This window comes from Chironomus tepperi, unplaced genomic scaffold (genome assembly GCF_022539635.2).
Source record: "Chironomus tepperi strain 1889 unplaced genomic scaffold, CSIRO-AGI_Ctep_v1 contig_364, whole genome shotgun sequence".
NCBI classification, from domain to species: domain Eukaryota; kingdom Metazoa; phylum Arthropoda; class Insecta; order Diptera; family Chironomidae; genus Chironomus; species Chironomus tepperi.
Window position 1 is genome coordinate 2,126,193 of NW_027226486.1, and position 22,514 is coordinate 2,148,706.

Consider the following 22,514-nt stretch of genomic DNA (forward strand, 5'->3'; position numbering starts at 1 on the left):
ATAACATAACCTCAAATATCAATTAACATAATATTTCTTCCATCTATACAGTCGCACCAACTGGAGACCATGTCCTCTCATTGATTGATGAAATTTCATACCTTTCGCCACCAACGCCACTTCTCTCACAATACGATGACATTAACCCTGAGCAATTCTGTAACGGTGATAATCGTCCAGCAAACTGTGGTGCCAATTGCATGTGCACACATAAAGTTGATATTCCATTAAATGCCATTGTTGAAGTTGTTTTGGTTGATGAAGTACAACAGCCAAATTTGAGTCATCCATTCCATTTGCACGGTTATGCATATCATGTTATTGGTATTGGACGATCACCCGATACAACTATTAAGAAGATTAATTTGAAGCATGCACTTGATTTGGATCGTCGTGGTTTGTTGCATCGTCAGTTTGATTTGCCACCAATGAAGGATACAATTGCTGTGCCAAACAATGGTTATGTTGTATTCAGATTCCGTGCTGATAATCCAGGGTAAGGATATTGTTTTGATTTTTATGGGAATTCAGGATTGACATTCTCATGACTACATCCCATAATCATAAGAACATGATTTAATAATTCACAATATCTTTACAGTGCTTGGTTGTTCCATTGTCATTTCTTGTTCCACATAACAATCGGTATGAATCTCATTCTACACGTCGGTACACAAGCGGATTTACCTCCAGTTCCACCAAACTTCCCAACGTGCGGTGATCATCTGTAAGTGCATTAAGATGCTTTATTATTAATGGACCTGATCTGAATTTTCTCTTTTTCTTCATTTCATCAAATTTAGGGCGGATGTGATGCCACCCATAGCGCACAATTAATTCTATGAAGCATCAAAAACAGAAATGTTAGGCACTTCCTTTCCCTAGTTGATTAAGTTAAACAAAATCAGTAATTTTATTTATACAAAAAAAAACGACGTACATTTTTTCGAATATTTTTTCAACGAATTTAATTTGGATATTGCATGATTAATGACAATTGAATATCCGAACGGTAAAATTGACCGTAAATCATTTTTTATTTTTTTCTTTTCTCTGGTAAATTACAATTAATGTCGTTCATTAATTGATCATTCGTTGTTACTTGTTGCCATGGTTTATCATGCAATTGAATGCGTAGTATGATAAAAAGGCAGTAGCAATGGTCAATTAATATTAAATATATTGTCACCATAATTGCCCATATAGTTACTTTCTTAATTAATTCGCATTTTTAAGGCAAAAGTTGCAATTTTTTTTATTATTATTATCATGAAAAATTTCTCCGTGCTTTTAGGACATTTTTTATTAATTTTTTTATTGGAATTTTATGTATTTTTTTGTTTAAAAAATTTTTATTTTATTTAAAAGAAAAAAAAGCTCAAGCTGTAAATATTTGTAAATATGCAGAGAAATTTTATCATTATCATTTATCACTCACTTTAATGCTTTATTCACTCACATTTTTTTACATAAGCGTAGCAGCTTTTATCACTAAATTAAATTTTTTAAAATAAAGGCAATAAGATTGACTATCTTTGCTTCTATGAACTGTAACAAGTGATAAATGCTGAAATCTTTATATTATATTATATCATATTCATCTTGCCAACATAATACTCTCTATACCTTTTCTCACTTTATGCTTCACTTAAATTTTTTTATGGCAATTCATTTAATTCTTCTTTATATTCATAACTAAAGTAATTCACATCACATACTTAAAAATTAACATAAATTCATACTACTTCCATTACAATTTTCGAAAATTTCTTCTCTTACTTAAAACTCTATCAATAATTTTTTCAATTATTAATTTACTAAATTATTTAATTAAAATTTCTACTTTCGATGACAACTTTCTTCCTAGCGAGATTGGTTTTTGATGGTAGTGATGCTATAATGTGCTTAAGAAAAGCGGGTTTTAAAGTTTTCATCGATATACTAGGTCTAGCAGCTTAATGTAGTTGTTTAGGTGTCACTACGTCGCCATATCCAAACAGAAAATGAGAATCCTCAATTAGATTGATTAAATTCGCTCATTTAGGTGAGTTTGATCACTGTCCTGTTAAGGATATTGATGGAAAATTGTGAAGGTGCCCTGATGACTACATGACGAATGATTTCCAGAGCTTCAATATTATATGGAGTCTAGTAGACTTGAGTCGAATTTTCAAACGAGTCGTCTTCGAGCTATGCTGATTTCAATCCATTTTAATAACTTAGAAAACATAATCAAGATGCTCAATTCTCCAAAATCTCTATGTAGACACCAAATTTTCATGAACTTGAGACAATTCAACTTGAAGACTCTACAGACTCCTCAAAGTCTATAGTACAATTCCTTTGTGCCATGACTCATAAAACTGAAATCCCGATTAAAATCTTGAAGATCAAATTCATGGTCGAATTTCAGACTTAAACTTCAATTAACTATAGAAAGCATATAGCATATAACCCTATAGCTACGGCATCATGAATTTATAAGCTTCATTCATGTGTATGAATTAAATGAGCTGCTTTGCCAGAAACTGGATTCTTATTAAATGCCTAATTATATGTTCGAACAGAGAATTATATTGATCATGAGTACGCTCATTTGGATGAGTATGTTGGCTGTCTGTTAGGGATATTATCTGTCATATGTGATAATAACTTCCCAAAGTTTACTTGAATTAAGTATGGAAAAGTCGACTGGATTCGACTTTTCTCCTAATAAAATTCAAGTCAACTTCAAGTTCTGCAATCTAATCTACTTTTGATCAAACTTAATGAACTTTTCCAAGAACATCCAACCAAAATCCGAATCTACAAAGTTAATTAAGCCTCCAACAGAAGCCCATACCTCATCAAATATTCCATTCAGCATCTCATTTCCCAAAAGTATTATCCCATCCAATATTCAACCGCAAAAATTCATAAAATCACTGCCGTCAAACAATTAAATCGCTCAAAAAAAAAAAATTGGTATTCTCCATACCCTCTGTCCGTGCCAAAACTAAATCCATTAATATTAAATATTAACAAATTTTTTTCGCGTATCATCATTGTCATCATTATTCTCAATTAAAAAATTTAAAAACTTTTTTTAGTGCATGTCCACAATTTCCCCGACTATTTTTTTAATCGTTCTCTTCCATTAATATTCATTAATTTTATTTTTTTTTATCTGCTACCAATCGATAATAACAATTATCACTGCCGTATAATTTGATGATGAGATTTTAATTTTTAAATTAAAGTGAAATAAACATTTAAGAAGAATTTTTTTTAAATATATTAAATAGAAAATGTTATGTATATAAGACAAAAAAAAAGATATATAAGCCTTAACATGTGGAGCACATTAAGAGACACTTAGTGCCACTTAAAATGAAAATTATATGTAAATTGGCTTAGACTTTAGTTTTTATGTTGCCAGCTTGAAACAACAAGAAAAAAAAATCAACACAATTCACAATTTCAATAAAGATTAAACCTTTATTAAATAATAATTTAAGAGTATGTAAAATATATTTTTCTTTCTTTTGACGTAGTGGAACTTACCTGTAATTTATGGTATTATTTAGAACTGATTAGTATGATCATGATATGATCATTTGCTACGGGATATTTGCTATATAGATTGAAATCTGATCCTAATATGTATGTGTAAATAATGTTTAAACATAGAGCATGACATCTTAAGGAATTGTATCATATTATACATATTTAGAAAAGGTATAGTAACAACAATAACAGAGAATCTATTCCTTCTATTAAAATTAGAATGTTATTCTTCTGGAATGTCTAATACCCATGCACTAAAAATAGATAAAATAGGAACAGCTTCGTCTTTTTTAAATTTCATACTTCTGATTCCGAAAAGCACATGGATTCGGTTAATCGATCTAAAATTTGGGACCTGGGCAACGTGACTTTCGCATGATACCAGACTCAAATCGAATCAAAGTCAAAGTAATGCCTCCTAGGAGTCTGATTTTTGAAAATAGCAATAACTTGCTTTCTCCTCGCTGATTCCGGCTTTACATCTATCTATAGCTAATTAAGTACCAGATATCTTTCAATTGTGTTTTTGGATATGATTGTATATATTCCTAATATAGTCCTTTATACTGTAGAAATTCATGTATTGCTTAGGATTCAATTGGAATAACTATTTAAGTATTCATCAAGACTAGTCTTTATCTTTACCCATATACCAACTAGTTAGTCCTTTAGTAATGCTTACCCAACTAGAATTCATTTGTGTTTTCTTGACAAAACCAATACCAAACTCAATTCATCACAATTTCAACCTTTACGCCCAGAAACTGCATAAATGAATCAAATGGAATTAAATTATTGACAATGATGAATTACCAGTCATAGACAACCTAAGTCTAGTAAAATACAAAACAGAAGAAAATGATACAAATTACTTAAATTTACGTGCATCCACGCTTATCATTATCAACATACCGTACATCATTATTATATCCCATAAACATATAGCAGCAACAGCAACAAACAGAATAATATATATTGTTTGTAAATAATATTATTACACGTGACTCTATGTACAGCATATACTGATTACAGGTTGTTTAGATAGAAAGGTATTATTTTTAGCATATTTACAAAGAAAAAGGAAAATTTCTTCCAGCATACAAAACAACAACAACAATAGCATTTTATAACAAGACAAGACATATTAGTCGCTTCACTTCTCATTAATTCCTTTATACTTTTTCATATTAAATTTCATTCTGTTTTTAAACATAAAGAAAGTGTTTGAAAATACTCAACGGAATTCGCTCAAATATAAAAAAAAGTATAAAATGAACTCATTTGTGCACTCATTTGGATAAACATACACACAAAAAAAAAGAATAAAGCAACAACAATCACTGATGATATCATTAAATCTCATTTGTTGGAATTATTTGTTTGGTAAGTCATAAATAATGTGATGACTAAAGTTATTTGTTAATGTTAAGTAGCACATCATCTGAGGTTGGCTTGTTGATGTATCTGCAGGGATGGTTGCTGAGTAGTCAAATGGGTTTGGTTACTTGGAGTTACAGTTAGAGTCTTCCTTAGGTATACATTAGGTTTATCTTAGGAATTACATGCGGAACAGGATACAATTGGTCGATCCTTAAGTCTAGTAATAAACTTGACAATTTACACAAATGTCAAGCTTAGCACAAGACATAAGGTCGACTATTCGCAACCTGTTCCACTAAAGCTTGTAAGGTTACTTCAACATTACCTACTTTTGATGTAATCTCATATTATACCCATGGATCAATCCTAATGTACACCTTAGAATGACTCTATACCACCCCGCAAAGATACACCAATAAACCAGCATCTCCAGCTCCACAATTAAGTCCACAAACTAATAATCTCTAAATTTCCCCCTCAAAAACCCAGGTTATGAATCCACTTGATGCAATGTGTGATACACCACGTGACGATGCTGTTTGTATAAATAATTTAAGAAGTCCAAAACCTGTTGAGTCGGATGTTCTTTCAAGAGATCCAGACATAAGCATTTTCCTTCCATTCCGTTTCGTCACACATAAGCCAAATGACTTATTTCAAGCTAATACATACCGCAATTATCTCGTTGCATTCGATGGTGATCATCTAACGTCATTGATTGATGAAATTTCATATGCAGCACCAGCATTTCCACTCTTATCGCAGTACTATGATAATGATCCGGATTCATTCTGTAATGGTGATAAGCGTCCAGCTGATTGTGATATGTACTGTCAATGTGTTCATAAGGTTGACATTCCATTGAATGCTGTTGTCGAGGTCGTTTTGATTGATGAAGTCCAGCAGCCAAATATTAGTCATCCGTTCCATTTACATGGCTATTCATTTCATGTTATCGGAATGGGACGATCACCCGACAAAACTATTCAGAAAATTAGCTTGAAACATGCACTCGACCTTAATCGTCGTGGTTTATTGCATAGAAATTTGGATGTACATTCATTGAGAGACACAGTTGCGGTGCCAAATAATGGATATTCTATTATTAGATTCAAGGCTGATAATCCTGGGTAAATTGAATGTGTTTTGATAATTATTGGACACTAAGGGGTGATTTATAGTAATCGGGATGTATCAGTTAGAAAATTACTTCCTGTAGATAGAATATCCCTAGAATGTCATTCTACCCTAACATACAAATTGCATGCTCATTATATTGAGTACATTCATTATTATTTTCGGATAGGATAATTGATTATGCATAGAGCATGTTCCTTGTCTGTTGGGATGGAATATTAATTGCAGCATTGCTAATTTCGCTTTTTCTTCTCTTCCTCATTTAGGCCATGGATGTTCCACTGTCATTTACTCTTCCACATACCAATTGGAATGAATTTACTCTTCCAAGTCGGTACACCAGCTGACTTTCCACCAGTGCCGGAAGGTTTTCCAAAATGTGGAAGCTTTTTACCGCCGCTTCACAATTAATACATCCTGTAATTTAAAGTGAAGCTTTTTCAAGTTTGATGATGTTTAGGTAGTCTATGGATTAGTATTGTTCCAACACTAGTGTGACGCGATAGGCCTTGGTGGTTAACTAAGATCGAAACCACACCCAGCATGCTAGTATGTGACATGGTATGTGGCACACCAGTGTGTCGAGGCACAAAGGTTGAGCAACACTGCTATAGACATATCCAAGCTACTTAACATCATCAGACATAAATCAATAGATGCTAAAAAATCCATAAACTCTTATTCTAGCCACAAAATTGTGCAATATACGCAATCACGTGTGTGCTTGTGAACGCAACATGCTACTTTATAGATTTAATTATAATCTTAGTCTTTTAAAAACTTATTGCTTTACTTTTCAGCTCTTTTCACCTTATTTCTACATATACTTATTATTTTTATTGTAAATTAAGACATTTAACTTTGCTTACAATCAAGATATGTTTATGCTGTATAAAAAAAAAATATGTTTTGTACATAAAATTTATGTCTTGTCATGGCATATACCAAAAAATTCTTTAAATTAAATTATTAAAGTTAAAAACATAATTATGCTTTTATTTTAATATCTTTATCTCCCTGTTGCTTGTACCCTCCTGCCCTTCTTTTATATCTTATGCTTGTTATTATATTCAATGTAAATTGATGTAATTTAAGAGCCAAAAAGCTTCTTATGCACCTAAATTGTAACTATTATAATGTAAAGTATAATTATATGTGTATATCTCACTTTTGGTAAGTCTGATACCTTTCAATCCCTGCCTACCTGATGTGTAATACATATCATTATAGCCAACACTATATTAAGCATATATAATGTATAATAATCACCTTTCATTACTTCTTCTTATTCGCAATATTTTCAAATAGGTTCTCAATCCACTCGATGCTGTATGTAACACGAAACGTTCCGATGCTATTTGTGTGAGCAACTTAAAAAATGCTAGAAAAATTAAAGAGGAAGTGCTACAAGAGCGACCAGACATTAAAATTTTCTTACCATTCCGTTTCTATTTCTATCAACTTGAGGAATTATTTAGACCAAATACATACAATGTTTTCCTTGTACCACCTGGCGGTGATCATCTCATTTCACTTGTTGATGAAATCTCATATGTTGGACCCCCAGCGCCACTTCTATCACAGTATGATGATGTTGATCCACAACAATTTTGTAATGGTGACAATCGTCCACCAAGTAAGTTAAAACAGATATTATGGGAGGGTGTGCCAATGGACTTAGTTGTTCTATAAGGTGTGCCAATGGACCCAGTGGTATGATGAGGTGTGCCAATAGGCTGAATAAGTGACGATCAAACCATTTTGTGACTGATCTGAGTATCCTTAATCTTACTTAGGAATGCCACAGCATACAGGTTACCTGCCACTTTACAAGATGGCTGTCAAACAGAGCGCCTGTATGCTTGATATTTCCAAAGTTGAGACTACCTAGCACATCGATCTGTGTGTGTTTAAGTGGAAACTAGTCACCATTAGTTGAATCCTGCATTAAATTCCAATGCACCACCAATTATGTCTCCACCTATTCACTCCATCAGCACAAACCTAACCTCAATCGACAGCCAAACATTTTAATCACATAATTTTTCCCTATTGTTCATTTTCATTCAACATAGATTGCGGACCAAATTGCATGTGCACACATAAAATCGATATTCCCCTTAATGCCATTGTTGAAATTGTTCTCATTGACGAAGTCCAACAAGACAATTTAAGTCATCCATTCCATTTGCACGGTTATGCATATAATGTTATTGGTATGGGACGTTCACCCGATACAACAATTAAGAAGATCACCCTTAAGCATGCACTTGAATTGGATAGAAAAGGATTATTGAATAGACAATTTAAGGGACCACCATTGAAGGATACAATTGCTGTGCCAAATAATGGATATGTTATTTTGAGATTCAAGGCTGATAATCCAGGGTAAGGATGAGATTCAGAATTGGCAGGACTGAAATAGAGTTCATAGTCCAAAAGTAGAGTCCATAGTGAACTTTTGGAATCTGGACTCTCAAAGTTAAGAGTCCGGCCAACTCTGGATGACTAAGATTGATATTTTTGGCGGAAATCTAATGACTTCTTTTGTATATTTACAGAGTATGGATGATGCATTGCCATTTCTTATTCCATATAACAATAGGAATGAATCTACTCATACATGTTGGTACGCAATCCGATTTACCTCCAGTTCCGCCAAATTTCCCAACGTGTGGACATCATCTACCGCCAATAAAATATCATTAGTCATATATTATATTTAGTTAGCCAATTGTAGATTATTAAAAAATAACTTTTTTTCATCTTCCTGTTCATAGTCATTTTTTTATGGTCGTCCATACATTAAAAGAAACAAAGATTTAATTTTTTTTGCACAAATATTTTATGTATTTTTTTGAAAATAATTACGGCTGCCACGAGGGGCTTTAATGATCAAAAAAATGAAATATGATTTATTATCAGCTTTATGTTAGGCTGAATATTATGATAGATACAGCTTTATTAGAGTCAAATTATTTCCATATTATGAGCATTTTTTTTACGATACTGTTTTATGCTTACTCTTTTGCTTTATATAAAAAAAAATTTTATTTGAAATTATGTGCCTCAGCATGTGACTGAGTAATTTGTAATTAAATTTGATTTCTTCTTAACTTATATCATTTTCATCTTAATTTAGGTTTATATAAGGCAATTAAGTCTCGCTTGCTAGTTAAAAAAGATGTACCATTTTTTAAATGCCTTTATATATTCCAACGTCATTAGGATTTAACATGAAACATATGTACTTAAAAGAAAGTCAATTCGTGTTAAATAAAGTATAATAAAATTTTGCAGATACTGCAGAATGTTTTGTTATCAAAAGTAATTGCTTGCTGTGTTTTATTTGCTATAAAATTTGAATTATATGTTTTGAATTTAACTTACAGGGTACGACTGAAGTGACTAAATTATTATGGTTCTTGTGTCCGGTTGCTCATGTGTCCGGTTGTTCATGTGTTTTGTTACTCATGTGTCTTATAGCCTCTATGTCATTAAGTTTCTACTAAGAAAACCAAATCTGCTTTCAATTCTCATACATTCTTAATCTTAATAATCTTTAGGAGCTTTTCGAATCTAAAGTATCTGATCAGGTTTGTATCCAGGATTGAGCCCAGCACTATCTTACCTCTCAACTCTCAAAAGAGACTCTTCATAGTTAACTGGCTTTCCTCACTTTTGATAACTTGTTTACTGCGATAACATTTTTGATCAAGACTACTGCGATTGAAATTTCTCAAACTCAGATTCAAATTGATTAAAATCAGATTAACCTGAAATTATTCAAAATTCAATCTTTAATTTTCACCAAAACTTATCAATCAACATCAAAATCATGAACGAGAGATTCTCAAACATTCCAGTTGAACTAGAGAACAACTTTGACAAGAAGGTTGCTGAAGTTTTCAGCTTGTACGATCGTCATAAAATCAATTTAACAAGCAGCAAAAATCTCGAAGCAATTTTGGGACTTTTGGGTTGTGCACCAAATAAGCAAGATCTTCAGGAAATAACTACAGCTGTAGAACAGAGGAAGAAAATTCATCTCGGGCGATTGATTCCATTTTTAAGATCATATCTCCAAAAAGGCAAAATGAGACCACTATCAAAAGATGACTTGCTTAATGCCTTCAAAATACTTGATCCAAAAGATAGAGGCTTCATACCTAAAGCTGAATTTGTGAAATTAATGACAGATTTTGGAGATCCTTTAAGCGAAAATGAATTGAAAGAGATGCTGGTTGCTGCTGTAGATATTAATGATTACTGTGTCCATTATGAAGATTATGTTGACAAAATAGTCATGAAATCAGAAGGAGGGGAATCGATCTTTTTACTTGCTGAGCTACCTGGAAGGAAGACCATACATCGCTAGTTGCTATGGATACACAATTTTGTTTGGTCAATAAAAATTTTAAGTGAAACTCTAAATTCAGAAATTATGGAAGAATATTTTGATATTCCAGGTATGGCTTGCTATTTAATGTAACTAATCAAACCCATCTTATACTCTACATCCTTCCAAAAACACAGTAACAATAAATGACGACTTAGAGAGAAAAATAGCTGATGCGTTCCTCATTTTTGATCATCATGGACAAAAGACAGTCGACGTCCGTGAAATTGGTTCAATCTTAAGATATTTAGGAATGGTTCCAACAGAACAAGAAGTGTCTGAAACAATAGCAGAGACTGAATTTGCAGGCGATGCAAGTGGAACTGTTCATTTGTCAAAATTCCTTCCATATGTCAAAAATTTACTTCTTGAACGTCGAATGGAACCGTCGCCGATTGAGAAGTTGTTAGAAGCTTTTCAGGTCCTTGATTATGAAGGTAAGGGATATGTCACTAAAGATTTTATGGCTAAAATTATGATGGAAGAGGGGGAACCATTCAGTCTTGAGGAATTAGAGGAAATGTTCGGATGTGCTGTCGATTCGTCCACAAATCGTATATCCTATGAATATTACTTAAACCAGCTTATTCATGATATCTAAATTGTAAAAGTTTATTGAATTAAATAAAGTTTAAAAGATCATTTGCTTGACAGACTCGACATTCTTCTTGTAACATTCCAGTGAGCACAATGGGATGTTAGTCTTACTACAGCTATAACGTTTGGGATTCTTACATCCAGCTATTCCACATAGAACCTTTTTGGGTGGTTCAATAGCAGTTTTAGGTGTTAATGGGAAGGTGAAGTTAGGCGGATAGCTTAAATAAATGCCGTCCAGTGAATTTTTGTAGGATATAACAGGAATTGTATGCTTGTTAGGTCTTATCTTTGTTGATTTTACAGTTTTTGAGTCTTGTTTCTTTAACAGCCGTTCCATAGTCTTTTTCTTATCCTTTTCACGTTTCTCGTCAGCAAGTTGCTTCCGTTTTTGTGCCTTTTCCTTTGACTTCTCAATATCCTCAGCTGTTAATGGCTGTTTCTCCTTCTCCTTCTTAATTTTAAAATTAGGCAGTGCCAACAATAATTGACCACTGCTACTAACGTTTGCCTGAACGCCATCCACAATTGTTGTGCTAGGTAATGACTTTCTGGATTTACTCGTTGGACTTGTTGGATTTGTTTCATTTATGTTCTTCTCATACATCGCCCTTTGTCTAGCTGTCATTAATTTTGGATCTTTAGGTTTGATTTTCTTTAACTCATCATCTACTTCCTCTAGTTTGCCACTTTCGATCGCTTCCAGCCATCGTTCTTCTTCTGAACTTGTGTCGTCTTGTTGCTGTGCTGTTTTTTTGTTCTTTTTGCCCTTCGATCCTTTAGTCGGTGTTGTTGCTATAGACGATTCAAATGATTCTTCCATTTCTAGTTGTTCTTCAGGCAGTTCCTGTTCTTCAATCGGTTGTTTTTGTTTCTTCTTTTTATTTTTCTTGACTTTCTGTTTTTTCGGACTTGTGTCCTGATCTGTAAGTGAAGCTGTACTAAATGTGATTATCAAAATACTCTAGTTTAAATTGACTAACTTACTGTCGTGTGATTCTTCCTTTTTCTTTGGCATTTTGATTATTTTTGTGTGAGCGGAAATCTGTAAACAATACCTAAATGACAAAAGTTTGTAAATAAATACCAAGATGACATATTTTAATTATTTGAATTTTTTATTTTCGTTAAAAAAAGTTTCTGTTAAATAACAAATAAGGCATAGAATCAATCATCTGATTCTGAATCACTTCCAGGCACAAGAACTCTTCCGAACTGAACCTTACTTCGTGGTTTAAAAATATGTCCAAAAAGTTTCTCTAAAGGACCTTCTGGCTTTGGATCACTTTCTACTGGATCTTCAGAATACTTCTGTTTTTCAGTTTCCTTAAAATAGCTATTGTGCATTGACCATCGATTGTGTGAAAATAAGTTTTCTGTATTCGTTCTCTCAAATTCCAGTGCTTCCATCATTTCCACCTCATTTATTGCTTGTTCTTCCGAATTTTGGTTTGGTGCTGGATTTACTGGAAGTTCCATATCTACATCATCTTCATTTGGTGTTTCGCATATACTTGCTATATCTAGCATAATGTCATTGACTTCATTGATTTCTTTCTGTGACAACATTATTGATGTATTAGTTCCAAGAACTGTGCTGATTGCTGTAAGTTTTCGTCGTTTTTCCTGTAAATTATCCTGTGTTAGATCCATATCATTATCTTCCATCAATCTCTCGTCCCCACTTTTTCGTTTCTGGTTTCCTCTAGCTACAACCGATGGAGTTGACATATATGTTGGATCTGATCTATCTGATGTCTTATTTTTCGGTGTTTCGTTTAAGATTTTTGGATTATTTTCGACATTTGATGTTGTAAATGCAATTTCTGGATTTCCAGCACGAACAGCATCACTGTCAGTAAGAGAATCATCATTTGAGTCCTCAAACTCGTTTGTTTTACGTCTCCCAACATAATTCATGACAACTTTACTGTATGACTGATTTTTGATGTTTCGTTTTGCAAATGACTTTGGCGGCAATGTAGCTTGAATTAATGACAATGAATAAGTTCCGTCGCTTCTTATTTTAGATATGATTGGTCTCCCAGGAGATGAAAATTGTATCTGAACTTCCACGTTTAATGACTGTGCTAAATTAAGGAACCGAATAAAATCGTCACAGGATGCAATCAGTGACTTCTCAGCTTTGAGATTATATGATGTAAATGAGGATGTTCCAATAGTATAACTAAGCCTAATAGCTTCACAATCTTCATCTGGAAAGTCTATGTAGCTTTGAATGGTCACTGCATCATTCTTAAAGTCAAATTCTAGTTCATCGATTCCTCGAGATGATAGCAGGATTTTACGAAATACTGATGGCTGGCAGACTACCCTAAAATTGAATAATAGAATTTAATTCAGTTCCTTTACATCGGCACCTTGTTACTTACTCGCTTAGCTCATTCGGAATTGTAAAATCTTCCAGTTCATCGTATTCCAGCAATGCAACCTTGTTCTTTACAACGACATCATTATATTTGTGGATATTGACATAAATACAGTCCTTTGGAATATCGAACTTGATCGTACAGCTTGCTATAGACTTTGGTGCCCGTAACACAGTAAGTAGCACTTTTGCTGATATTCTACATGTATTCTCTTCTTGATTATCCGATGCCTCATATTTTACAAAAAATAACTCATCAAATGTTGCTATTGCCAGCTGCAAAATAATTCAAGTTAGTTTAATTAAGGCAAAATTATGAAATTTCAACTTACAGCAATCTGACTTGTACTACAACTTTTTATGCTCAATTGATTGTCCTTTGCCTCTAAACAGTATTCCGGTGAATACTTTGCGAGAAATTTCAGCACTTTAATGAAAAACTTTATTGATTTACTGCCTATAACAACGAACATTTTTAATTTTAATTAATTTTATTTTTTGTTCATTTTACCGCTGAAATTACTGAGATGACAAATTTTGGTTTGTTTACAAATTTACCGAGATGACAAAACGTCAGTTTTCATGCGTTGCTCGGGTTTTTACCGAGATGATAAAACACACATGCTTTCAAAAATATAATCCATAAACATTGTGAACACAAAAAATTTAATTAGTGCTTAAAAATGGGTAAAAAGACCAAAATTGGAAAAGATCGTCGTGATAAGTTCTACAAATTAGCTAAAGAAACAGGTAAGCCATAAGATCATGTCAAAATATCAACAGATTTCATGAAAAAATGTTAATTTTATAGGATACAGATCTCGTGCTGCTTTTAAGTTAATTCAACTTAATCGACGATTTGGATTTTTACAACAATCACAAGTATGCGTAGATTTATGTGCAGCCCCTGGTGGTTGGATGCAAGTAGCTAAACAAAATATGCCAGTATCAAGCATTGTTATTGGTGTGGATTTGTTTCCAATCAAACCAGTTCCTGGATGTATAAGTCTTACAGAGGACATTACAACAGAAAAGTGTAAGCAGTCACTTACAAAAGAGCTCAAAACATGGAAAGTTGATGTATTCCTTAATGATGGTGCACCAAATGTTGGTAGAAATTGGCTTTTTGATGCATATCAACAGATCTGCTTGTCACTTAGTGCCGTTAAGCTAGCAACAGAATTTCTTAGACCAAATGGTTGGTTTGTTACGAAAGTATTCAGAAGTAAAGATTACAATGCCTTCATTTGGGTATTGAAGCAATTGTTCAAGAAAGTCTATGCCACAAAACCATCAGCATCACGTAAAGAATCTGCTGAAATTTTCATCGTATGTCAAGGATATAAAGCACCAACAAAAATTGATCCACGTTTTATGGATCCAAAGTATGTTTTTGAGGAATTAGACATCACACCAGCAAAACCAGTTGATTTATTAAAGGAACCAAAAGGCGACAAGAAGGCAAAAGCTGTTGGATATGAATCAATTGATTTAAGAAAGATTGTTAAAGCATCAGACTTCCTTCAAGCTGACAGTGCATTGGATGTACTGCAAATAGCAACAGAAATTAATATTGATGATCCAAAAATAGAAAATCATAAAGCAACAACAACAGAAATTAAGGAATGCTTTAAGGACATCAAAGTACTAAATCGAAAGGATCTTAAGGACATCATCAAATGGTGGAAGTTGTTAAAGGCTGAATTCTATCCAGTTGAAACAGCCGAATCAAAAACGGAAAATGAGGAACCAAAAGAAATCACAGAAGAGGATCAAGAAGACATGGAACTTGCTGAAATGGATAAACATATTGAGGAGCTCAAGCTTGAGGAATTACGTGACGAGAAACGTAAAAAGAAAAAGGCAAATAAGGAACGAGCAAAATTAGATCAAAAACTCGCCCTCAAAATGATCATCAAAGGTGATTCCGGTCCACAAGAAGAAGGAGATGGTGAAGTTTTCGATTTAAATGAAATTAAGAATAAGAAAGTTCTTGAATCATTTATGGATGGTACAGACATGACCAAAAAACGTGACCGCAAGAAGAAAGAGAAATCAAAAATGGTCGCATATGATGAGAATGAATTGCTTGATGATGAGGCCCATATTCCAACAATAACCAGCGATAATGAGGATGATTCGGATGAAATTGAGGAGGAATTGGGATTAGAGGAAGAAGGAAGTGATGATGAAGAGGACGAGAACAACTGGGATTATCATCCAAAAGCAAAAAACGGAGCCCAAGGAAGCGAAGGTCGGGGTATGTATCTTTTAATCCAACGGATTTATTTTAATCTCAAGATTTAAATTAATCTGATCAAAAAACCGTTAAATTCAAAATTTTGAAAATTGTGGAATTTTTGAACTTCAATATTCAAAATTTTGAAAGTCGTTAAATTTTCAATCTTAATTAAATCATTTATTTATCAACAGGTACCGCTTCCGAAAAAGGAGGTAAGAAAAATCCCCTCTTGACGGATTTGGACTATCGTGATAAGGATGCAAAGAAAGTAGCAAAAGCAAATCTCTGGTTTGAAAAGGATATCTTTAAAAACATGAAGGCATCAGAAGAACAAGATGAAGATATGGATTTCGATAAATTGGTAAAGGATTTAAAGAAAAAGGGCGTTAAAGTCATTGGCGAGGATGAAAATAGAAAACCAGATTTAACATTATTGGGTAAAAAGGCACGTCGACGTGCACGACACGAGCAAGATGGTGCAACAAAAAAGAAGGACGAATCATCAGACGATTCAGACTCTGAAATTGAAGAAGATATACATGTGCCACAATCAGATGACGAAGATAAAGAAAAGGAACCCAAACAAAAGAAAATCAAATTGAATGAAGAGGAATTGGCTTTGGGACAATTGATGGTAACAAGCAAGAAAACGAAACGTGATGTTATTGATGGCGCTTGGAATCGATACATGTTTAATGATGATAATTTACCCGATTGGTTTGTTGAGGATGAAAAGAAGGCAATGAGAAAGACAATGCCAGTTTCAGAGGAATTAGTTATGAATTATCGTAAGAATTTGACAGAATTCAACACAAGATCACTTAAGAAGGTGATGGAAGCAAAGGCACGTAAGAAGCGACAAGCTAAGAAGCAAATGGAAAAGATTAAGAAGAAGTCCGAGAACATTTTGGAGAATGCTGATCATACAGGTCAAGAAAAGATAAAATTAATTAAGAAATTGTACAAGAAGACCGAGAAAAAGAAGGAAGAGATATCATACGTTGTTGCCAAAAAGGCAAGTGCTGGTGGACGTAAAGTAAAAAGACCTGCTGGCGTTAAAGGTCGCTTCAAAGTTGTTGATCCACGTTTGAAGAAAGATTTGCGAGGTGAAAAGAAAAAGGAGAAGGCCATGGGCAAGAAGAGAAGTGGAGGTAAAGGCAAGAAAGGAGGTGGCGGTGGACAACAGAAAGGAGGCAGGCGAATGGCTAGAAAGTTTTATACATCTTAAATTTTAAGCTACAAAAATTGAACTTTATTTTAACGGAAATAAAATATTTGAATTAAGAACAATTAAGTCATCTCAGTTTGTTTTGAACGCGATTTTCGCAAATTTTTATCAATATTTTTATTTTTACAGTAATTTTAAGAAAAACTTAAATTAAATGGATAATGGATACACATATGATACATCACAAGATAAAGGCTGAATGGACGAGATCATGTACAAGTGAGACACAAGGAGAATCGACGATAAAATATGTAAAAAGTGAAAAAATTGAGAAAAACACAAAAAGTGGAAAAATAAAAATTCTTGAACAAATTGTTTTGAGGCCTAGCCATGAAGAACCGCTGAAATCAAGCAACAATAATGATATAAAGGTAGAGGTGATTAGCAAAAAGACAACGAGTAAGAAAACAGAAGATTCAAAGTCCCGAAAATGTCAAATTTGTGAAAAAAGTTTTCCGGTATCTCATTTTGAGGAGCATGTCAAGTCGCACAGCCTTTTTGAATGCACGGAACAAGACTGCGATAAAAAATTTAAAAGAAAGTCTAGTTTAAGAAAGCACATGTACATCCATAAAGGCAAATTCAAGTATTTATGTGAGGATTGTAAGGAAACATTTATTGACAAATGTAAATACCAGATCCATATTGCCTCAAAGCACAAGAAAATTGATAAAATGTACGAATGTAAGGAATGTGAAAAAACTTTCACTTCAGCTGATTACCTAAGAAAACATCAAATAACACATAAAGGTAAATACTTAATTTCTAATCTGTATCTTTCATTTACTGACTGGATCTTTTTTTCGCAGACGAATATCCATATCCATGTACAGTATGCAATCAGAAGTTCAAGTGGTTGACATCACTTCAAGCGCACAACATGATTCATACACAGAATAAGACAATGGTTCAATGTAAAGACTGCTTTAAGCGATTCTTCAATCAAAGGACACTCGAAAGACACATGAATATCCACAAGAATATAAAGTATAACTGTAAGATCTGTAACTCTGTCGTTAGTAATCGAAAAGACAATATAATGAGACACATTCGTCATCTTCATACTAACATTCCACGAAATGAAGTATCCAATCACGTTGTGACTGTAGAAGACAGTAACAAAGTTCAAGAGACTGTAAATGATAATCAAGAGATTGATGAGATCGAAATAACAGACGATGATGTATCAAATGACTTAATAATTGATGAATCTGTACAGGAGGAACCGGAACAAGAAGTTATACTTGATATTCAGCCACAATCAGTTATAAATAACCGCGTGAATGTAATTCAATCCATTGGGAATCCAAATAAAAATCAAATACATCAACAAGCACCTCAAAGCATTACTAAGAGTAATGTTGAAAAATCAATAGACAACAATGAGACTGAAAAGACTACTTCAACTACTAGCCATGTAATAAACGACATAAGCAATCACAATCAATCAGATAAAATCGATACAGAAATACCACTGCCACCAAAAAAGAAAGCAATTGCTAAATATAATCCTATTGAGCACTACAGAAAAATTTTGGGTCTCTCGGAAACAAATACCTCAAGTACATCAAAAGAGAGTGAAGAGTCATCTGAGCCTGTATTTCCAGATCATTGGAGAAAGAGGACATCACAGAACTTTCTATTCAGGCGCTGAAAAGGTTGAGGATAGAAATTAGGGCTTGAGCTGTTTTATTCACTTTGATGTCAAGGTTTTAAAAAATCTGCAACGGACATTTTTGATTTGAAATTAGAAATTGGTTTGAACCGGTCTAATTCAAATTTCAAAAAGTCGCTCAAATTTTGAACTTTAACTTGAATTTCAAAAAACCGGCAAAAATTTGAGCTTCAATTTAAATTTCAAAAAACCGGTAAATGTAGATAATTACTTAAATCAGCCATTAATTCCAAATATCATACTGATCGAATCAGCTTACAGTCATCAACCTCAACAGACCTCTTCATTTACACAATAGTTAATGATATTAATGACGAACATGTGCATTTAAATTTTTTGTATTTAATCAATCCTATTTCATAACATGCCAAGCATCCGTAGATGAGCGACAAATTAGCCAAGTGAATCGATGCTCGAGAAACTTATTTGTGTTTTTATCACAAGAAAGAAAGTCAAATTGAATAGAAATGTAGAGAAAGGCTTAAATTATGCAATATCAGAAAAATATACCAATCGATTTGGATAAGACACAAAACTTTTTATTGCTTACTTTTAAATCTTAAAATTAAAACAAAATTCCTTAATTTACATATATAGATGTTATCTTTATTAAATGCCAAATTATGAAAATAATGGAATGTTAAAAATGTGAAGATGATTTCTATCCTATACTCTCTTAGCTGTAGGACTTGGAACTTGTTGTTTATTATTTTGAATTGGTGCTTGAAGCTGCTGAGCTGGTTGTTGACTTACTGGTGGTCTGTTGATCACTCTTGGATCTAATGGCAATTGACCGAATGGTCGTTGAACTCCTTGTTGTGGTTTTTGGTTTGGTACTGGAGTTCCAGGCTTTCTGAGATCATTTACATGGAATCCGTTCTTATCTACGAAGAATTTTACGTCCATGGGAGCATTATTGACATTTAGAGTGACAACACCTGCACGGAAGAAATTCTCCTCTGTTGCGACTTCATACTCTGTGGATAATAACGAATTTGTTAATTAATTTAAGCTCTACTAATACTGTAATTATAATCTTTCGCACCTCTTACAGACATGCCGACGTAATCAAAGTCATTAAGGGGAATTTCATACACAACTGTGTGGTATCGTCTGTCTGATGTTCTCAATGTGTATGAGCCTTCAATTGATGCAAATTGATTACGGTTAATGATGAATTGGACGAAGTTCTCTCCATTCTTTAAGTAGCTCCTAATTGAATTAAAAGAGTTTGAATTATTAAAAACCGTTAAAATTTTGAACTTCAATTTGACTTCTCAAAAACCGTTAAAATTTTGATCTTCAATTTAAATTCTCAAAAACCGTTAAAATCTAACTCTAACTTACACTTTCAAGTTCTGCTTGCCAATATTTGCGAAGCTTGGGAAGATCTCACGAACTGGACGGAATGGTGCTGGAGATTTCTTAAAAACAGCTTCCGGCAAAATCTTTCGCTCAGCATTTTGTCCCAAATTATGGAAGATTCCAACTCCATTTGAACTTATGCTATATTCAATTTCATATCCATTTCCATTGGTCACAAAATTAAGTTTATTAGTTACATTGAAGCTTGTCTCATCGCTTATGTAAGGGTCTGAAATGAGATGAGAAGAAATTGGAAGTTAATTATGTAAATTTTATTATAAACAGTAACAAAGGGAGCGGAACTAAATTGCGATTAAGCTTTCTTTATCATTATGAAGATGTTGTCTTGCTGTTGGATATTAAAGATACTCTGCAGGTGAATTTGATGCTCCTACAGTGATAATCATTGGATTGCTACTACTGGGGACGAAATAGTCGTTTTTAAACTCAATTTGTGATTATTAGTTAAAGGTAGACGATATTTATGGATGTTGTGGATTTGAAGTAACTAGTGCAAGCCAATAAGACAGTCATATTGAATATAATCAATACTGTACCTGCCGACAACTGCACTAGTAACTATAACCGTTCAAATCTAGTTGTAAACCAATCTATATGAAGCATTCCTTCCAGTAAGTCTACTCAAATCAAACTTACGAATTCTCAGATTACTTCGATGGTTACTTACTTGTAAATTCATATTTTCCATTTTGAACATAATAATACACAGTTTCGTAGAAACATCTTTCATCCTTAAACGTATATTGACCAAATACTCGAGCATCGTCAGGATGTTTGTACATTACAACTGCTTCTCCATTTGATAATCCTTGACTTTAAATAGAAATTTTGAATTTTAGTTTTGAATCTATGAAAATTGATCTCTTTGATCAAAGACAGCTATGTAGTTCAATTATGTAGCACAACACTTTGTAATCTAATTTAGTCAATGTTACTGCCTATGCCAGACTCAATCAAATAGATATATCAAGTTCATATCTCAAATAGACATCCAACACATAATCGAAATCCACAAAGTTGCTAGTTTGATCAAAAAGTTATCGAATTTAATTCTCACATGTAAAAGAATCCATTATCAAAGAGTAAATAAAGTGGATTCTGAAACTGCACATTTCTGTCACTTTCACATGTTGAACTAGCACTGGCAATAAAAATTGCTAAAATCACTGCTGCACTTCTAATCAACATTTTGTTTAATTTCTTTAAGATTCAATGTGTTTACCACAAAATGCAAATTTAAACTAACGAATATCAAAGCGCCACCAACAGCTTAATATCATTTTATAGTCAGCATGTTAAGGAGGTCTAAATTTTTGGAGAGCATCGTGTGAAGTGGTGGAAGAAGAAACAATTTTTGGAGATGACATTTTACTCTCTTTTGACTTTTTAAGTCTATTTTTGGGGAAAAGGTTTTGTTTGTCGTTATTTGTCTGTTTGTCCGTTGAATTTTCAAAAATACCCAATTTGATCGTTATTCATTTAAATATAATTTGACCGTTATTTATTCAAAAACAATCTGACCGTTATTTGTTCAAAAATTCAAATTAACCGGTATTTTTTCAAAATATCTCGGCATATCTTTAAGTACTCAGATGTAAACATTCAAAATTAAATGCGTATTTGTCGTTCAGTAACCTCGTCTATACAGAGTATTACAGACTTCGATAAAATTCAAACACCAAAGTCGATTGCAGACGAGCAACAACGTAATTATTTTATATATCGAGTGTGTCTCATACAATGTTGCTAAATGCGGTATAGACAGACGAACAAGAAAGCATTTAATACATAATCATATGTATGGTAAGTTGTTGTTTTGATTAACAGAAAAAACCCCAAAAATTCGATGCTGGAAAGTTCATAACATTTGTTTTTGGATATTATTCCCTAAATTACATCAGTTTTGAGATGAATGAGCATCGATTGTGCATAGATATCTAAGCGCCCACATAATTTAGCTAGTATTAAGCAGTTATTAACATTTGTCATTATTCGATAAATTTGAATTTCTTTTGTTTATCATTTTTTTATGGGTTTATTGTTTTTTAAAAAGATTCATGTGGATTTAACTTAGGTAAATGGAAAAATTAGTTTTTATTGACATTTATGCTTTGTAACTTTATCAAAAAATGTGCAAACAAAGCGATGCCAATTGCTTATTCCGAATAAATTTCACAAAAGCTTCCTTTTTTGTTCAAAAGCGCGAATTTCTTCAAAAAAAGCTATAATTTTGATTCAAAACTCTAGAGAAATGTTCAAAAAGCTCCTTAAATTTTGACAAAAAGCTTTCAGTTCAAAAAAAGCTCGAATTTTGTCAAAAATCTATCAATTTTTCAAAAAAGCTCAAAGTTTGTATCAATTTCAAAAAAAGCTTCAATTAGTTTCAAAAAAGCTCAAAGTTTGTCAAAAAGCTCTGAATGCTTCCTTAATATCAGAAATTTCTTGAACATATCGTATCACTATGTTCAATTAAGTATATTTAAATCAGCATATCCACTTTAATCAGAAGGAATCATCAACAATACTCACCATATT

The 22,514-nt window shown here is 33.0% G+C and overlaps 10 protein-coding genes across 11 annotated transcripts in view; 7 read left to right on the top strand and 3 right to left on the bottom strand.

Annotated features, from left to right (window-relative positions):
* stw (straw) overlaps positions 1-3,491 on the top strand; it is a 59,924-nt gene extending 56,433 nt beyond the window's left edge. The window contains exons 7-9 of the mRNA XM_070646626.1: positions 52-496; positions 602-727; positions 804-3,491. Coding sequence (XP_070502727.1) covers positions 52-496; positions 602-727; positions 804-837 — 605 coding nt within the window. The 3' untranslated portion in view covers positions 838-3,491. The remainder of the gene's footprint in view (positions 1-51; positions 497-601; positions 728-803) is intronic.
* Positions 3,492-5,418: 1,927 nt separating this feature from the next.
* LOC139095305 (uncharacterized) lies at positions 5,419-6,933 on the top strand. Its single transcript, XM_070646627.1, has 2 exons — positions 5,419-6,056; positions 6,330-6,933. The coding sequence occupies exons 1-2, from the start codon at positions 5,419-5,421 to the stop codon at positions 6,472-6,474; spliced, it is 783 nt and encodes a 260-aa protein (XP_070502728.1). The 3' UTR covers positions 6,475-6,933.
* Positions 6,607-8,989, top strand: LOC139095457 (uncharacterized). Its single transcript, XM_070646810.1, has 4 exons — positions 6,607-6,624; positions 7,372-7,699; positions 8,139-8,451; positions 8,625-8,989. Exons 1-4 carry the CDS (start codon positions 6,607-6,609, stop codon positions 8,770-8,772), a joined length of 807 nt encoding a protein of 268 aa, XP_070502911.1. The 3' UTR covers positions 8,773-8,989.
* A 912-nt stretch (positions 8,990-9,901) lies between these two features.
* LOC139095458 (dynein regulatory complex protein 8-like) lies at positions 9,902-10,441 on the top strand. Its single transcript, XM_070646811.1, has one exon. It carries the CDS (start codon positions 9,902-9,904, stop codon positions 10,439-10,441), a length of 540 nt encoding a protein of 179 aa, XP_070502912.1.
* A 66-nt stretch (positions 10,442-10,507) lies between these two features.
* LOC139095459 (dynein regulatory complex protein 8-like) lies at positions 10,508-11,063 on the top strand. Its single transcript, XM_070646812.1, has 2 exons — positions 10,508-10,532; positions 10,600-11,063. The coding sequence occupies exons 1-2, from the start codon at positions 10,508-10,510 to the stop codon at positions 11,061-11,063; spliced, it is 489 nt and encodes a 162-aa protein (XP_070502913.1).
* On the bottom strand, positions 11,047-12,145 carry LOC139095415 (INO80 complex subunit B). 2 transcript variants are annotated; one of them, XM_070646760.1, is made up of 2 exons: positions 12,047-12,145; positions 11,047-11,983 (listed from the first exon to the last, which is right to left on the bottom strand). In XM_070646760.1, the coding sequence occupies exons 1-2, from the start codon at positions 12,075-12,077 to the stop codon at positions 11,094-11,096; spliced, it is 921 nt and encodes a 306-aa protein (XP_070502861.1). In that variant the 5' UTR covers positions 12,078-12,145; the 3' UTR covers positions 11,047-11,093. The 2 variants fall into 2 exon arrangements, with proteins under 2 accessions (XP_070502861.1, XP_070502860.1); XM_070646759.1 differs by having other exon boundaries at positions 11,047-11,995; positions 12,047-12,120.
* An 11-nt stretch (positions 12,146-12,156) lies between these two features.
* On the bottom strand, positions 12,157-13,969 carry LOC139095416 (cell cycle checkpoint protein hpr-9-like). Its single transcript, XM_070646762.1, has 3 exons — positions 13,781-13,969; positions 13,453-13,724; positions 12,157-13,394 (listed from the first exon to the last, which is right to left on the bottom strand). The coding sequence occupies exons 1-3, from the start codon at positions 13,919-13,921 to the stop codon at positions 12,227-12,229; spliced, it is 1,581 nt and encodes a 526-aa protein (XP_070502863.1). The 5' UTR covers positions 13,922-13,969; the 3' UTR covers positions 12,157-12,226.
* An 87-nt stretch (positions 13,970-14,056) lies between these two features.
* On the top strand, positions 14,057-16,984 carry LOC139095414 (pre-rRNA 2'-O-ribose RNA methyltransferase FTSJ3). The gene is made up of 3 exons (XM_070646758.1): positions 14,057-14,198; positions 14,260-15,708; positions 15,882-16,984. Exons 1-3 carry the CDS (start codon positions 14,132-14,134, stop codon positions 16,916-16,918), a joined length of 2,553 nt encoding a protein of 850 aa, XP_070502859.1. The 5' UTR covers positions 14,057-14,131; the 3' UTR covers positions 16,919-16,984.
* A 42-nt stretch (positions 16,985-17,026) lies between these two features.
* On the top strand, positions 17,027-18,986 carry LOC139095290 (PR domain zinc finger protein 5-like). The gene is made up of 2 exons (XM_070646593.1): positions 17,027-17,668; positions 17,728-18,986. The coding sequence occupies exons 1-2, from the start codon at positions 17,080-17,082 to the stop codon at positions 18,570-18,572; spliced, it is 1,434 nt and encodes a 477-aa protein (XP_070502694.1). The 5' UTR covers positions 17,027-17,079; the 3' UTR covers positions 18,573-18,986.
* A 134-nt stretch (positions 18,987-19,120) lies between these two features.
* On the bottom strand, positions 19,121-21,217 carry LOC139095291 (uncharacterized). Its single transcript, XM_070646595.1, has 5 exons — positions 21,037-21,217; positions 20,647-20,792; positions 19,941-20,187; positions 19,639-19,805; positions 19,121-19,570 (listed from the first exon to the last, which is right to left on the bottom strand). The coding sequence occupies exons 1-5, from the start codon at positions 21,165-21,167 to the stop codon at positions 19,260-19,262; spliced, it is 1,002 nt and encodes a 333-aa protein (XP_070502696.1). The 5' UTR covers positions 21,168-21,217; the 3' UTR covers positions 19,121-19,259.
* Positions 21,218-22,514: the final 1,297 nt, after the last annotated feature.